The 16,469-nt window shown below is 36.6% G+C and overlaps 2 protein-coding genes across 7 annotated transcripts in view; one reads left to right on the top strand and one right to left on the bottom strand.

Moving 5' to 3' along the window:
• The first annotated feature begins 257 nt into the window (after positions 1–257).
• LOC143354069 (uncharacterized) lies at positions 258–2,197 on the top strand. Its single transcript, XM_076787805.1, has 2 exons — positions 258–1,078; positions 1,274–2,197. Exons 1-2 carry the CDS (start codon positions 542–544, stop codon positions 1,415–1,417), a joined length of 681 nt encoding a protein of 226 aa, XP_076643920.1. The 5' UTR covers positions 258–541; the 3' UTR covers positions 1,418–2,197.
• The window catches only part of LOC143354068 (spondin-1), a 46,224-nt gene continuing 31,545 nt past the window's right edge, over positions 1,791–16,469 (bottom strand). The window contains exons 6-18 of one of the 6 annotated variants that reach the window (XM_076787800.1): positions 16,140–16,304; positions 15,499–15,622; positions 13,805–13,935; positions 12,025–12,253; positions 9,774–9,942; positions 8,930–9,287; positions 6,637–6,853; positions 4,854–5,024; positions 4,580–4,702; positions 3,989–4,140; positions 3,724–3,802; positions 3,589–3,651; positions 1,791–3,228 (exon numbers count right to left, since the gene is read on the bottom strand). In XM_076787800.1, coding sequence (XP_076643915.1) covers positions 3,059–3,228; positions 3,589–3,651; positions 3,724–3,802; positions 3,989–4,140; positions 4,580–4,702; positions 4,854–5,024; positions 6,637–6,853; positions 8,930–9,287; positions 9,774–9,942; positions 12,025–12,253; positions 13,805–13,935; positions 15,499–15,622; positions 16,140–16,304 — 2,151 coding nt within the window. In that variant the 3' untranslated portion in view covers positions 1,791–3,058. Of the gene's footprint in view, positions 3,235–3,588; positions 3,652–3,723; positions 3,803–3,988; positions 4,141–4,579; positions 4,703–4,853; positions 5,025–6,636; positions 6,854–8,929; positions 9,288–9,773; positions 9,943–12,024; positions 12,254–13,804; positions 13,936–15,498; positions 15,623–16,139; positions 16,305–16,469 lie in introns of all 6 variants that reach the window. The other 5 variants (XM_076787803.1, XM_076787799.1, XM_076787801.1 and 2 more) reach the window with 5 other exon arrangements.

Raw genomic sequence — 16,469 nt, 5'->3', positions numbered from 1 at the left:
CGGGAATTGTTATCAATAATATGCGAACAGAAGTACTAGTAATTAAATTGTTTTGACTATTATAACTTAGCAAACCTTATTTATTGTATGTATGTAATAAATTGTATTTTTGATTTATAGAAAACGAAACTGCACTATAGTACAAATTTATGTCTTAATATCAACTTATACTTATCGTTTAAATGTATAATTGAAATTGAAATTATTCATTTTAAAAGCAAACTTGTTCCGTAAATCTCTTTTGGTGTATTTCTATGTAGCTAGTAGTTATAATTTATTGATTTTGTTGGATGAAAAAGGTTAACATATTACGGTATCACTGTCATGCAAATAGATTGGTACTTCTTAAAATATTTTAAATAAAAGTATTTTTATTGATGTAACAATTTTGTGTTAGTCGCTTAATGTTTGAAAACTGTTGAGGATAAAGCCAAAGGTATCGCGTTTTCATGAATGATAGAAGTCAATAATATACATAACCTTATGTGGCACATCAAATTTAAGGAATTTCAAAATACTGAATGTGTGAGACATTGCTACAATGATACGTTCTTTAGAAATTAATAAATTTATGTGTTATACTTATAATTTACTTATACGAAGGATATCAAGTACAGGTTATCAAAATGTATGTTCTAACCATCTAAAATCTCAAATAAAATGTTTCAGTACAGTTTTAGATACAAATTCAGTGGCAGAACAACAAAAGAAGAAGAAAAAGACTACACGGATACCTCAAATTAAGCTTATACATCCTGATAAATCTGTGACTATTAGCCTATTGGAAGAAGCTCAAAAACTTGCTAAACGCCAGAATCTGCATTTAGTGAAACAACAGTGCACTGATACAGATAACAGAGATGTTTATGAACTGTGTGATAGTACAGAATTCTTTGAAAACCGAAGTAAAGAGGATACCGCAGGAAATGTCACTTACAAGAATACCAAGTTCTTTCCTATACAATCTAAGATTAACGAACATGATTTAGCAATCAAACTCAGTAATATCAATAAGTTGCTACAGAAAAATCATAAAATAAAAATTGCAATTATGTTCCCTGCTGAACATACTGAGAAGGTAACAGAGTCATTCAATTGTTAAAAATTCTTTTCTCCAGGGTTTATACGTAATAAATTGTGATAAATTTAGTATAGCAAATTGTAAAAGGAATCGACAAATTTAGTGTATTATGAAAGAAGAACTTTTAGGGATACTGATAAAAAATCAGCAATTTAAATTGAACTTTGGCACATATACGTATTGATTTTCCAGGAAGATGTGATAAAAAGTCTGAAAAAAAGAGTTCAGGGTAAGCTCACAGAAGAGAGGAAAAAGGGTAGCACTTTTATGCTTATATATCTACCTTTGTTGAATACGAGTAGCGACTCTGACAAAAATATAGTTGACGTTAAATAGTGTTGAATTGTAAATAATAACAAAGAATGTTACAAATATAACAATATAATAGAATGAATGCGTTATGAACAAGTGTTGCCTAATTTCAAAATTAAATCCAAAAATTACATGCGTAATATATATTTGAAGATCATAGATTTTACTTTATTGAAGAAAAAATAGTATACAAATAAAAATTTCCAGTGTTACGATTCAGAATATTAAACAAAGAAATGGATAGCACTTATTTCATAAATCTTTAAAATTTATATTTCTAATACCACGCAGATAAAATTTAACAATTTTGAAAAGTTTAATTGCATTTCACAATCACATTTTCTTTTGTAACTGTCAATGTATTTATTAGAAAAGGATAGAACTGTAGACTTCAATGTGTACTATATTCCATAGAGTATTATTATTGTCAAATAGGAGTGGAGAGAGTATTGTAATAACATTTTTTTCTTAACAATAGATAAACTAATCTTACTATCTATCGATATGTTATCTATATAATAATAGAGTAGTAATTATTGTTGACAAATGTTTCCTCGAAAATGATAAACTTTGTCTAACCGAATTTATGTAAATCTTAGAGCTGTATGATTATAATAGATCCTAATTGAAACATTTGGTCTGAAATTGAGATCTATATCTTCTTAAACCTTATAATATAAATGCCACAAATATATATTTTATACTACTTATATGTATAGATAAATACAGATTACTATTACAAGTGGCTTGTTTTGGTCGATAAAATATTCGAGAAACTGTATTTCTAAATACTTAATATGTATTTTTTCATGTGAAAAACCGTTGATATCGTGATATCGTGATTTTTTCACGTGAAACGTATATATTATTATTTTTGTATATATATCTTTCTTAACAAACAATCATTCTTTCTAGGAATCTTGATAAATTATGTTTCTTTCATAAGCAGTAATTTGATTTTGATTTTTACTCTGTTGTAATTAAGTGAAATGCAGTCCATTTTGAATAAAGAGAAAACAATAAAGTTATGAAAGTAAAACATCAATGATACATTTTTCAATGGTTTTAGAATCGAAAGAACAGCGATATCTAATTAATAATACGTAATTTAAGATAAAAAATCATATTGTATGAAATGTGAAATGATTTTTCTGTGCGTTATATTAATTGGTCTAAACCTTCGTTAGAAATATTTCTCATTAACGACTATGCTATAAATAAAAAGAGTATTTTATTTCTCTAATTATCTAATGATAAACCATCATCTCAGAATTCGTTTATACTGACGTGACTGTATTAAATAATTTTAAAGTATAGAAAAGACAGAATACAATTGTTCAATTCGAGATGACACAATTCGTCAAGTGCCGTCAGATGTACATATTAAGAAACCTTAGATGCATGTCAATTTCTTTAAAAAATTCTCTACTGATTGTCACGTAGAAAACTATTGTGTCCGACGGAAGGTCACAACAAAATCTAGGAATATTTCTATTTTAAATATTTCTATGTTGATAACGATTGAAATTTCGTTCGACGACAAATGATAAATTGCACTTGATTTATTGATGGTCGGTATGGTGTAAATAAAATCTAAGATTCGTTCGATTTTCATGGTACAAATGAAATAGAAAATGGACGTGTAAAATAAGCAGACAATTGTTGTTATGGACACTCTACTCTGCGACATCTTTTGTACTCTGCCAGGGCCGGACATAATTTGCCTCTGGGACCACGGGGTCTAATTTTCACTGATCTTGTCCTGTATTGCGATGATTCTCCGCAGGTGGCTGTACAACGCGACCACGATGACCATTGTGTCATTTTGCAGTCAACTGAAACTAATTAAACATATTACAGCTTAATTATTCATTAAAATTCGCGCCTAATTATAGACTTAATAGGTTGACAAAATTCACAACCCCTTAAAAAACCCCGTCAAATCGAACCAACCAAGTCAATGACTATACTGTGGATATTTATGCAAAATAAAAAGTGTCTGCATTGCAAAATACCATAGGAGCTAGATAATTTATTTCTTTTCTCAATCATTTTAATCAGTTGGAACTAATACATTTTAAAACCTTTAAATAATTTTTACTGTTTTGTAAGAGGTCGAATAAAATTATTTTTTATGACTATTTTTTTTCTGGTAAAGTGAAAAGTCAATATTTCTTTCAATATTTAACATTCACCTTCATTTTCTTCTGCTGCTGAGTCGCGATAAGTGCGTCGTCCTACTCCATCGCCTTGCAGCGCTACAAATGATTAGTTTATTTAGTGCTAATAGATTTTTAATTCCCATTGTTCTGTCTGATCATGTCACTTACAGCACGGTGGGATTTTGCGGCATTTCTTTTTACGGTGAAGCTTCTTCGGACAATTTTTGCCGTTGCCTTTACGTGGCATCTGCGTAGAAGCAGAAAGAAGGAACAATAAGTAGAACGGCATTAGAATTGTTTTTTAATACCAGTATTAAGATAAAAATTTGAAATTTGCTGTTTTGGATACACTAAATTATTTCTATATTTTTATAAAATCACCTATTGGAAATCAATTTCACAGAAACAATTTAGTGGTACAGCCATAATTTACCAGAATTTCCCTGGTGCTAATTGTGTATCCTTGACAACCTATGCACTCCGACCAATTACTCCACTCAGACACCTGGCAATCGTAATTCTCCGTATCGTCCGACGATTCAATCACCTGACTATCAGGTTTCATCCCCTTGAATTGTAATTTTTCTGTAAGAAATGACACCGATAAGTTCCATTATAAAAACTAATACCTTAAAAAAATTAAAATTCAACATTGCAAATTTTATGCATGTGTGACGAAATATTAAAAGAATTTAATGATAAAAGTTATAAAAGAAAGAAACGTCAGTTTCAAGTAAGAAACTGGACGCCATTTTGGTACCAACGGAATAATGCGATAAACAAGAACAGTTGCGTGTTATTAGTCAAGTAATCATTATCTTTCTCTAAATAAATGCCTAGTTGATTAAACAAGTAAATGCGAATTGATATAAACTGAATCCGGATAAAGATTATTCGACCGTTCAAGACCATTCTATAGGACTCTGGCGCGTAAGTAGAAAAAGCGTAAATATAGCCAGACACAGTTCAGCGGAAATTTGAATGGTTTTGAACGGGCAAGCAATTGTTTCAGAATCAGCGTCACCATGATGAGCTCGTTTAGTCTTCGAGCTGCGTTGATCCTGCGCAGGTATATGATAGCTGAGAACGCTGCTGAGAGACACCTTAATGTTTTTCACCGCCGCCGAAGAGTTTGTTCTCAGCTCTCCTTTGTTTCGCGAGCAAGCGTGTACAAAGTAAGGTAAAAGATCTCGTTAAAAACTGATTTCACGCTGTCGAATGTTTCACAGGATTTTTACGACAACCGAAGTGCTTTCGCCATTGAAGACGTATTAGAAGAAAAAAATAATTGAACTCACTTTGGAAGTCGCCGCAGACGCTCATGCACTCTTGTTCCGTCTGGAAATTATTTCGATTTCCGTTGCAGCCGGAATAACTGAATAATCGACAACGAACCGCTTGTTTGTCGAAGTACGCTCGCAAAATGTTGCCATTACAGGTTCCTTTCTTCACCGGTTCGCTGCAAATCTCTGGAATCGATTCAACATTAAATTGCAATTTTTTTCGAGCACATTCAACTCGTTTACTTTAACGGTCGATTATCGATTATAGAACGCGTCGGTGTGTTCGACGTTTCTAAAATACGACAAATAAATTGGAGGACCTTCGGAGAATGCTGGAACAACCGTGTATTAATTTCTCAAGCGGATATTTTTAGAACTTCGTGTTTGCTAAAAATACTGGAAACATGGAAACTGTGTGAAAGAGTCCGATAATTGCAAGGTACACGACTCCCCAAGGCTGTGATATGTGTTCACCGTACTGCCTTGCGCCACCTAATTGCAGCAGCCGCAGATGTTAGCACTCCAGGCTTATGCTCCCGGATTATAACTTCCAGGCGTCGTATACAAGAGAGCCGCTGTAATTTTGGCGGAACAAAAGAACCTTCAAGGTGGCTGAAAGCCCTTGGGTCATGCTAGATGCAATTTCGATATGAACTGCCAGACCAAGATGTGTATAGTAATCTCTCGATATATGGGCTATTCGACTACTACAGGTGTGAGAAAATTAAAGGGCCGGTTCTCCAAGACAATATAAGACGAAAATGAAGAATAAAAAATTCTGATTTCGGCTTCATTTTTTAGTTATTATCAATTAAAAATCCGCCTGAAATGCGACAACCCGGCCAACAGAAGTGTACGTTGCATACGTCATAAAGGCGCGCGACAGTCGCGTATCAAAGGGGGTCCTCGCTCGTACCAAATGGTCAGGCTTTGACGTCACACACTTTAGCCAATAATTCGGCTGGAACCGAAAATGCGTGTGGAATGATCCAATCGTACGGTTTACAGCCGCATTCCTGCCTAATTTCTGCCAAGTGACTTCTTGCGAGGCACGCGGAGTATCTGTCACGTGATACGTGACTGTCGCGCGCCTCTATGACGTATGCAACGTACACCTGTGTTGGTTGGGTTGCCGCATTTTAGGCGAATCTTTAATTGCTAATAACTCAGAAATGAAGCTGGAAGCACAATATTTTTATCCTTCATTTTCGACTTATATTGTCGTGGAGAACCACCCCTTAAATTTTCTCCCACCTGTAGTCGAACGCCCTCTATATGTCGGGGTCTCGTCAACTTTGGGAGCGAAATGTCACTTGCGTGTCCAGAGATTGATGATTTGTCATGAAACTTTTACCAATATATTCCTGAGATTTTTCTGATTCAAACGATACCAAACACGACGCAATTTCGATCGTAGTTACCGGATTAATCCACGAAATAGTAGAACCTCGACTATCCGAATTAATCAGTGCAGCGTCTGATAGTTCCGATAATAGGACAGTTGTCCAACTACAGTGTTAGATTAACCCTTTACTGATTGAATACACCTATACTGCACTGTTTACACGCGGAACACGTATTCGGGTGACAACAGTTCGGATAGTCGAGGTTCTACTGAATCGTGAATTAAACAAGTAACTCTGGTCCAAATTGCGTTGTGTTTGGACTCGTTTTAATCAGAAAAATGTCGCAAATATGTCGGCACAGGTTTCATAAAGAAATAATTGAAAACAAAGAGGCATTGTTGCTAGTGGAAAGGAATTGTTCCTATTTTTGAATAGAAAACTTCGAAACTCACGTTCAGCTTCTTCCTTCGAAAAATCGCAAGTCGGAATGTTAGCTATGCAGGCAGCTTGCTGCTGCTTGCACTCCTCGGGGCTGATGTCTTCGTCGTTGTCCCCTAAACTGCTCCAATTTTTTATGACAAGCCTCGATCGTAGTTGAACACCGGGCCCACAACTGGAACTGCAGGGGGACCACAGTGACCACTCTGTGTAGTGATCTTCGGAACAGTTCTAACGAGGGAAGAAATTCACGGTAATCACGTTTGGTTAATCAATCTTCAGAGTTTCTTGAGCTTTCAACCCTTTGCATATGTTCACATTAGATTACATTTCGTTTAGCTCTCAATTTAGTTTGATAGCGGCTTGCTTTGGCGGTGCTGAACACAGTTCAGCGTTTAATGTCACACCAGAAACAGTACAGCAACAAATTCATTTTTTTTTCCGGTGCTCGATTTTCCAATCGAATTCACTCAATCTGTCGCAAATTATCAATAATGAAAGGATGCAAAGGAACCAACGCAAAAGGTTGAAATATTTCCGAAATGTTCGAATATTTTACAATCACAATTAACATATTATGAAGTACTGCAAACGAATTACAATTGAAGCATCGATGGGAGATCAAATATTTTAGTGCAACGTAACGTGAAAATTAAATGCACTGAACAAATGATAATACTCAACTGCGACGCGAAATAACAAAGAACGAAACATGTTGTTAATCGAGATTGTGACGTTTCGAATGAAATGAAAAAATTATCATTTACGAGCAGAATGATCGAAAGAAAGAATAATACGATTATACGGAATACAGTGATTTCTGTACATATGTCGCCAAGGGCTGGATGATAAACGTCGCGGAATTATCCCCACTACCGCGGGGTCGTTCGAGAGGCCTCGGACGCCGAGGAGTGTAAACATAACACGACTCAGGGTATGTCTCCTGGACGATACAAGACGCTGACAAGACCCGTGTTGTTGACATATGTCGAATTACGGTACAAGTGAATGAAATAAATATAGAAGAAAATAATAAATATAAATTTACCATGAAATAAAATAAAATAAAATAAAATCATATCAACTGCAACGAAAGATGATTTAATCAAATAAACAATGGTGAGCATTATTTTATTTTAACATTTATTATTTCATTTTCGAAACCTTGCCAGTTCTTGATATTTGAGAATCTAAATGGCAGACATTAGGTTGAAATTTGAGCTGCAGCAAAATGAAACTAGCCGAATATCTTCGCTTTTGTTTCAACCGCTCGTCGTTTCGATCCTTCCCGAGTAAATCAACTTACGTGAGGAAGCCAGTGCCATGGATGCGTCTGCGAGAAATGGTGCAGGTATGACGTATAAAGTTGTTGTCCGTACAAATTCGAGATTCGTTAGTGATGATACGAACGTCGACCGGGTTATTAAAAGAGAACACGATATCGGTCGTTAATGATTCTCGTGAACAATGAGAAATTAGCTGTTCGAACATGTTTTGAGCATTTATACAACTGCAAATACAATAATCATCGTACCGCGCTCGATTCTTCGAGAATGAATGCGCGATGCACAATGAAACATTGAACTGTACATATCGCATAAATTATTATCTGCGTATTAGATCTCGCTGATCGCTATTCAATACGAATCTTTTGTTCTTGTAATAACGCCGCACAGTACGCTACACTTTTGTGAGAAAAATAAAAAACGAAAAACTATTTTGTCGATATTAGACTGCGGATTTTTATGCAACATAAAAATTTTCAAACAATTTTTTTAAAACTCGACCAAACTGCTTCAAGTTTTTGGAGATGTTAGAATGATTAATTTACTAAGAAATGCATAAATAATTATTTTTAAAATTTTTCTTCGCAAATAGGATCAATAGCACTTAAAAAAATATTATTTATTACTCAGGAATTTAATCTTTTTAACATCTCCAACGAATTCAAGCTGTTTGAAACAATATAAAACAATATAGCATCGAAAGAGGGCCGTCTTAATTTTTGTACCATGCTCTATCGAAACCGTGTTATAAGTGGGATGACTGTACACTGATACCGAAACCTTTTTAGGAAACCTTTTGGAAACCGTGTTATAGGAGAGACGACTGTACATTGATGCCGAATTGGCAAATCCGGATTTGGGCGCACTGTGCGTCGTTCCCATTCGATGAGCCCGGTACCAGGTTGTTATTGTTAACGTGATGCGATGCATTTTGCAACGTTCGCAAACGAGTATAAGCGCCGGTGTTACTTGTCAATTAGTGGCAAGTTCTGGCAAACGGCCTGACGGATATATTCTGTACCTGCAGCCATTCCTCGGTTACCTTCATCGCCGGTTCCTCTCCTGGGTAATCCTTTCCTTCACCGGTGTCCTGATCATCGTTAGCGTCCTCCTCCTGGATAGGCGTTTCGCTTACCTCTTCGGCGTCCGCGGCCGGATCCGCGTCCGAACACGGTGGGTGGTTCGGGCAATCCATTGTTTGCTGCAGTTCGGGCCCATCGGGGATCATCTTGCACTGTTTCCGGTTCTTCTTGTGCCGGAAGTTCCGCCGTCTCGTCATTTTGCCGGGACCGCAGGTCGTCGTGCACGAACTCCAGCTGCTCCAATCGTCCAGGGCGCAGAAGTCGGTGTTCAACAGTCCTGAGTTCCGCCCCGCTGTACTGTTACCAAATACAGTATTATCTCCGTATCTGTCGCGAAGATCTCCACCCTAACTGGCAACATTACATCCCCACCACTGGGGGAATCTCCCTCGGAACCAGTCAAGCGGTAAACACGCTCGACGACCGAGCCAGCGAGGGGCCGAGTATCGGTGAGACCCACACTAATGCAAGCGAACCGAAAGATTGCAATTTGTCTAATTTTTGATTGTTTGTTTCAGGAAACTTTTGTCATCTTATTCGTCCCGTGTTTCTGATTAAAATGACACCAAGCACGATATAATATGGCAATACAACATTTTGGGACACCCTGTATAGGTACTAATGAGTGAAACAATAGATAATTATTTGTGCACACAAGTTGCTTAGTGTCCACATTTTTTAGGTTGGTGATGAACGCTGTATTGTTGACAGTACGCTGACGATTTTGGGAAAACATTACAATTACCAACCAATAAGGGGTAATTAATATATTATTTTAATTACCACTGGAGGATCTTCCCACGACAGGTTGCCCTGTCAGTTAGCTTAACATTGCACTTGTTCGCCCTGGCAGCGTCTTCGTCCTGGTAATGCCTCTGCCTCAGTTGGTTGCCACGACCACATGTCGCAGAACATGCGCTCCAAGGACCCCATTCCATCACTTTGCACGCTTCTGTATACGTCAGAAAGTACATTGTTTGTCAACGAGAAGATTCATTAGGTTGTATCATAAATATGTTCGATTGCAAATATTAAACATAGTCGTTTCAATAAGTATTTGAACAGTTTTCCAATTTTACTATAATTGCAAAGCTTGGGACCATTGCATTCGTGATCCATTTTTTCTAAAATATTTTTATACGATATGACATGTTTTTTCGAAAATGATACAAATTGAAACAACATAAATACGTTGCAAAATTGTTTTATTGAATTTTGACTGCCAACTTGACGCATTGTTGCCAAAAATGACGCTAAAAAGTCTATTACATTTTTAGTTAAAAGGTTTGCATCCCATTAGAAAAAATCGGAAATAAGTTGCTCCCTAAATAAATATTAAAAGTGTTCTTTCAATGAATATACACCCACTACACCTTCGTTGTGCTCCTTAAATAATTATAAATCACAAAGCTCTCTACCATTCCATACACAATAAATAAATAACGGCTTGTGTATCGGGAAAAACAGTGAGTAATATAAATGTTGATCACTTCTGCACGAGTGGACAAATAAATAAGGTGCTCGGATAAACATAAATACATAAAATGGGGCGGAGCGCTGGGTCGTGAACGTTAACGCAGATCGATACAGGAAACAATCTAAATTTTGTAAATAACTTTTTGCCAACTGTATCCGTATCTCTTGCAATTTCACAGGAAACCGGCGTTCGGATTATTTGTTAGCTGGAAATCGCTCACGGTCCACCGCCTTCTAATTTCTACAAACAAGCAAGCAAATAAGAATTCGAGTCTACTTCCAGGTTTCGTTTACCTCCATCTCCTTCGTGTCTGCTTGAACATCTCTCGCAGGGATTAAGCAAACAGTCTGCGACATAGAAACCGCAAGAGGGAACAGATTTTTCACGGAAGTTTATTTTTTTCCGCTCGGGAGAACCTCTACTCGAAAGATCGTATTCCACGGGGCAACGCGCTAGTGAAATCGAATTTTTAGATCTTTTGAATAACACCAAATATACAGGGTGACCCACGTAACACTTTTCACGATTTTTCAAGCACTTGCCATAATCTGACAAACAAATATTTTCAACGAAAGTTGATCAGTTTTCGATTGGCTATACATTACAATAAAAAAAAGTTCGACAAAAATTTTTTTTAGTTTTGTTAAGGTCACCTTCATTTTTTAAAATGGCACTTTGTATTTTTGACTTAACAGTATTACAGCCCGTATCAAGACGCATTCAACGACCTAGCGTACCATGACCTTTGGATGACCTTGAAGGCAAAGAAATGAAAATTTCTGATACAGAGGTGAAATTATATTTTTATTAAATTAATGAATCCGAACGGAGGGTATACTTTGTCCAAGAGGGTAGTCGACACTAGATTTACGGATCATTAATGGTGACTACAGTAAAGTCTTGATGTAAGCCGAACGGAGCTACACGATCTTAGTCAGTTCGCCTATCCCCTCCGCTGGGGGATAAATATGCCGCATAATCTGATACATAACTTCTTTATTTTTCATTATTTTTTTACGGGACTTTCACCAACTTGTTGTGACATTTTTCTGATTAAAATGACACTGAACACGATATAATTTGAACTATATTTCCTACATCCTCGTTTTCTAAGTCCTTTTTCTACGTTCGGCGCGGCCACAAGAAAATAGTAGCCCTATACGATCTATGTCACAGCACGGACCCGAGGATTGGGCTTGGACAAAGACTTTACTGTACTTTATATTAGATATAACAATAACCAGAATGTATTTGTTTAGATCTGAGTAACGAGTTCGATTACAATATACGCCGAAGGAAATAAAATTGAATAATTCTTCATAATGTGCAATCTCTACAGTTGTAAGTTTAAAAATGTGGAACCTGCCAAACTGATAGTTGTTCTAATGTTAGAAGGAAAAATTAAGATTTTGGAATCTGGAGATTCGATATTTTGAAATTCTCTGATACATTTATGCCCATTCAGAATTATAAGGGAAAGCAAATGCTCTATTCCCGCTTCCTGTTCCTGTGCTCACAGCCAAAACGTAAAAGAAAACAACGAAAAGGAATACTTGCTATTTTTGCGACTATTGCCAGGCGGAGGAGTAGTAACACCTGTTTCAGCCGCATCGTCCGGTACACCGTCGCAGGTCTTCTCGTAGAGTCTTTGCCGGTTCAGATAAAGTTTGGCCAGTGGTTTCATGTCCAAACCGAACGGGTCGTAGAACGGCGACCTTGAATCGTTCGGGAACGAAGAAGTTATCCGCCGAATGGGATCCTGAGGTTCCGTTGGCGAATCTGGAGACTGCACGTATTTGTGTGCAACGAAAATTGTAACATTCATTTTTGAAAAATCCCCTCGATTTTACGCAATCAGTTTATTCGGGAAATTGTTCCTTCAGTGCGGACAAAAATCGAAAATTGATAAAGTAAAATAATTTAAAATTGGTAAAGTTAAATAATTTTTATGTTTGTAAATATACTCTCTTTATATATATATATATATAGAGAATTATGTTTAGGTTAAGTTTACGTTTAAGTTAGCATTAAGTTAGGTTTAAGTGAAAATGGAAAAGTGGCGATGGAAGTTGTAATTTAATTTTTGTAAAGACGGATTTGTAACCCCTAGGGGAATCAAATAAAGTTTATGTATATAAATAATTTTTATGAACAATTTTCTTTCCCCCTTTTCTGTGAAAAAGCTCCTCTTTCAATAATAATAAATTCAATTTTAGAACAGTTACAAAAGCTATCGAATATATAATTTTTTACCCAAACTTTTCGCCTCTTTTGTTTGCGAAAAGAGGAAAAATGTACGAATCGAAAATCCGCTCGGTCAAAAACTGAATAATAGTCCGATCCAGAAATTGGTCCAGTAGTTTTTCAGATATTTTTTGGTAATACCAGTGTGCAACGCGAGTGAACTTTCGGAGTTGTGAATTCAGCAGTTTCGCGAATTTCCAAATGAAATTTTTTAGGATGTAACGTGTTTTTGAGAAACTGATTTTTTTTTTAATTTAACCGGAGGTTGTAGCTCATTAATCGCGCGAGGCCGCGGGCGTGGAAATGGCGCGCTTTTCACAGACCGGAAGCCAGAGACGCCGCGACGGAAAATCGCGAGGGAAAATTCCCGATCGGCCGGAAAAGTGTCGGGGGGAGGCACGTTTACTATGGCGTCGTCAGCGATTTTCGCGAGACCTGCAGCCCTATTGTCAATTGTTAGGATCGGGAGCCACCCGTCAACTTTATTATGGGATTCCCTGCGGCCGACAGCTGACGTTCATTTTGTTCTTCTGAAGTGTTTCGGCTGGCAAAGCCGTGCCATAGATTCAATCGATTCTCCCAGACGATATTTAATCTGCCTTTTCAAGTCGAATCTATTTTAATACAATTTTCTTTCGGGATTTTTATTCAGAGGAACAGCACTGTCCCTTCTAGGAAAGATTCATGTTTAAAAATGCAATCTAACAATTTAATTATTTAGAAAATAAAAGACCAGCTTTTCTTTTTTCCAGAATTTAAGATTTCAATAATTCCCAGGGAAATATTTGTAATACTTTCAAAAATACTCGTTCTCAACTTCTTTCAAACACAACGTAGCAATTAAGAAACCTATTGGCACGCTTACCGTACACAAAGTTTAAAGAAATACAGTGAATTCTCGATATATGTCAACATATGTATCGTCCAGAAGACATACCTGGAGCCGTGTTGTGTTTACACTCCTCTCGAGCTTCGTGGCCCCTCACGGGGTATACCCCGCGGTAGTGGGGATAATTTCGCGACGCTTATCATGCAGGCCTTGGCGACATATATAGAGAAATCACTGTACTTCGAAAGTAGTGATTCAACTCACCAAATATGTGAGTCCATTGTCGGTACCAGCGTCGTAAGGATACAGGTTCAATTCCTTGTGCTCGATCCACGAACCATTAGAGAGACACAATTCCAGACCAGAAACTCCGACTATCCAATCCGGGGACGGGTCTGTAAAATCATTTTTTACATCCCATAACGCGGCTCACTGGTCAATAAGCGCCGGTTACTTGGTTAGAACTTCCGGAACTTCAAATTAAAATGCAAACCGTTCTCGAAACTTTTCAGAACAATCATTGTAATTTGAAAGTCCACCCGCGTAATGGAGAAACGTCCATTTTCGAGATTTCCTCGAGATATTCTCGTCGATTTACGGAACTGTCGACACCCGTACTCTGGCACCCGTCGCTATTGCAGAAATTTTCTACGCTTAACATTCGAACGTCTGTTATTTTCTTTTATTTTATTACTATGCTCGACGGTCCCCGTTTCAAGTACTATTCGTCGCGAGACAGTTAAATTAAAATTTGACACGTGAGAAATGAAAGAACTTGTACATTAAAGCGTGAAAATAAAACGAGCTGTACGTTGAAAATATGAGAAGAACGGGTACTGAATTTATACGTCGAAAACGAACTATGAAATATTAATATGAAACATACATTGAAATAAACAGAGCTGTATCCGTATGTGAAAAATATCAAAGGAAATAGAGATGTATTTATGCATTCAAAATATCGAAATAAAAAGAGGGCTGTAATGATGCATTACAAATATTAAGTATTAATAAAGGAGAAATAAAAGTATTTATATGTTAAAAATATCGAAATGGAAAGAGTGGCGTTTATACATGAAAAATATCAAAATGGACATAGTTACATTTATATATGATAAGTATTAAAATAAAAAGAGTGGCATTTACACATGAAAAATATCAAAGTGAAAAGAGCTGTATTTACACAGGGTGTTCGACTACAGGTGGGAGAAAATTTAGGGGGTGGTTCTCCAAGACAATGCAAGACAAAAATCAAGAATAAGAATATTGCGATATCGGCTTCATTTTTTATTGATTATCAATTAAAAATCCGCCTAAAATGCGGCAACCCAGCCAACAGAGGTGTACGTTGCTTACATCATAAAGGCGAGCGACAGTGACGTATCAAAGGGGGTCCTTGCTCGCGTCCAAGGGTTAGGCTTTGACGTCACTTTAGCCAATAATTCGGCTAGAACCGAAGATGCGCGTGGAATGACCCAATCGGACGGTATACACACCGAATTCTTGCCAGGTGACTTCTTGGGAGGCACGCGGAGTATTTGTCATTTGATACGTGACTGTAGCGCGCCTCTATGACGTATGCATGTACACCTCTGTTGGCCGGGTTGCCGCATTTCAGGCGGATTTTAAATTGCTAATAACTAAGAACTGTAGCCGAAATTACAATTTTTTTACTGTTCATTTTCGTTTTATATTGTCGTGAAGAACCACCCCGTAAATTTTCTCCCACCTGTAGTCGAACACCGTGTACATTAAATGTGAGGAAATAAAAACAGCTATATTTATTGTACCAGTATGAAATAGTACACGAATATTAAAGTTTGAATATTGCACGTGTGCATAAATATGGCGAACAAACAAAATCCACAGGAATGAACGTTAATTGTGCTAGGAACCATATATGAAACGAAATGTGTTACTACATATTTTTCTTTGGAGTATTAAAGTAATAATCTTACCAAGCATGGACACCAAGGACACGAGATGGTGTTTCCGGTCGACGCGAAATACCGCGAAAGTTTTGCCAGTCACGTTGGGGTAACTTATTCCTCTGGCTTTAATTATGGTTCTGATGTGCTCGCTCTACGAAAAAATGAAAAAACGTCTACACATAAAAATTCACGGGTTACCGTACTCGCTGATACAAATGAACTTTTATCAGACTCCACCGATTATAAAAATTACAATTCACTTACTACCGGACTGCGGATTTTACGCATTCATGAGAAAAATAGGTCGGCCAAATGTGAAACAGTGGATATTACTTTCAGCTCATTAAAACTATTCGGAATCAATTTCTATGTGGTTCCCGTGTCTTGCTAGTGATGCAAACAATTTTTATTTTGCATAAAAATCCTTTTTATTTTTATTTTATGCTTTCAATTTTTTCTAGTTCTATGATTCCAGTGGCATTATTATTGAAATTATGAAATTGTTAGGAAGGTATTTTAAATATTGTGAGATGGAAAGGTTTTTATTTTATGCTTTCAATTTTTTCATATTGAAGTTATGAGATTGCTATGGTAGTAATTGTTTAGATATAAAACAAAATTCTATTAAAGGCAAAATCCTTGTAGTAGGTTAATTTGGAAGCATTTACTTGCTCTTTCAATTCGGATTCTAGTTTTCTGGTTGATCCAAGCTCTGCCACTTGTCGCAAACCTTCGCTGGCCTCTCCGTTGTATCTCCAAAATCTATAATCGACTGTATGCGAGGCTCCAATCACGTCTGAGAACCTAATCAGCCATCCCTTGCTCGGAAAATCCTGTTTCGAGACAAGAAAATTATTCAAACAAAATACTTATCAACTAATATCATCTATCAATAAAATTAATCTTAAAAACCAACAAAATTTGCAGTTCATAAATTATTCATTGTTCATTTATTCTTCTACAGAAAGTTTCAAATAAAATGTCAAGTTTATGTAAGC

This window comes from Halictus rubicundus, chromosome 5 (assembly GCF_050948215.1).
Source record: "Halictus rubicundus isolate RS-2024b chromosome 5, iyHalRubi1_principal, whole genome shotgun sequence".
NCBI classification, from domain to species: domain Eukaryota; kingdom Metazoa; phylum Arthropoda; class Insecta; order Hymenoptera; family Halictidae; genus Halictus; species Halictus rubicundus.
The sequence above is the reverse complement of the archived record's forward strand: the minus strand, read 5'-3'. Positions and strand labels throughout refer to the sequence as shown.

Excerpts from the sequence above, each read along its gene's own strand:
- LOC143354069 (XM_076787805.1), top strand. The coding sequence starts at position 542 with ATGATACGTTCTTTAGAAATTAATAAATTTATGTGTTATACTTATAAT. Across the intron at positions 1,079-1,273 it reads CTGCTGAACATACTGAGAAG|GAAGATGTGATAAAAAGTCT; the intron begins GTAACAGAGTCA and ends TTGATTTTCCAG.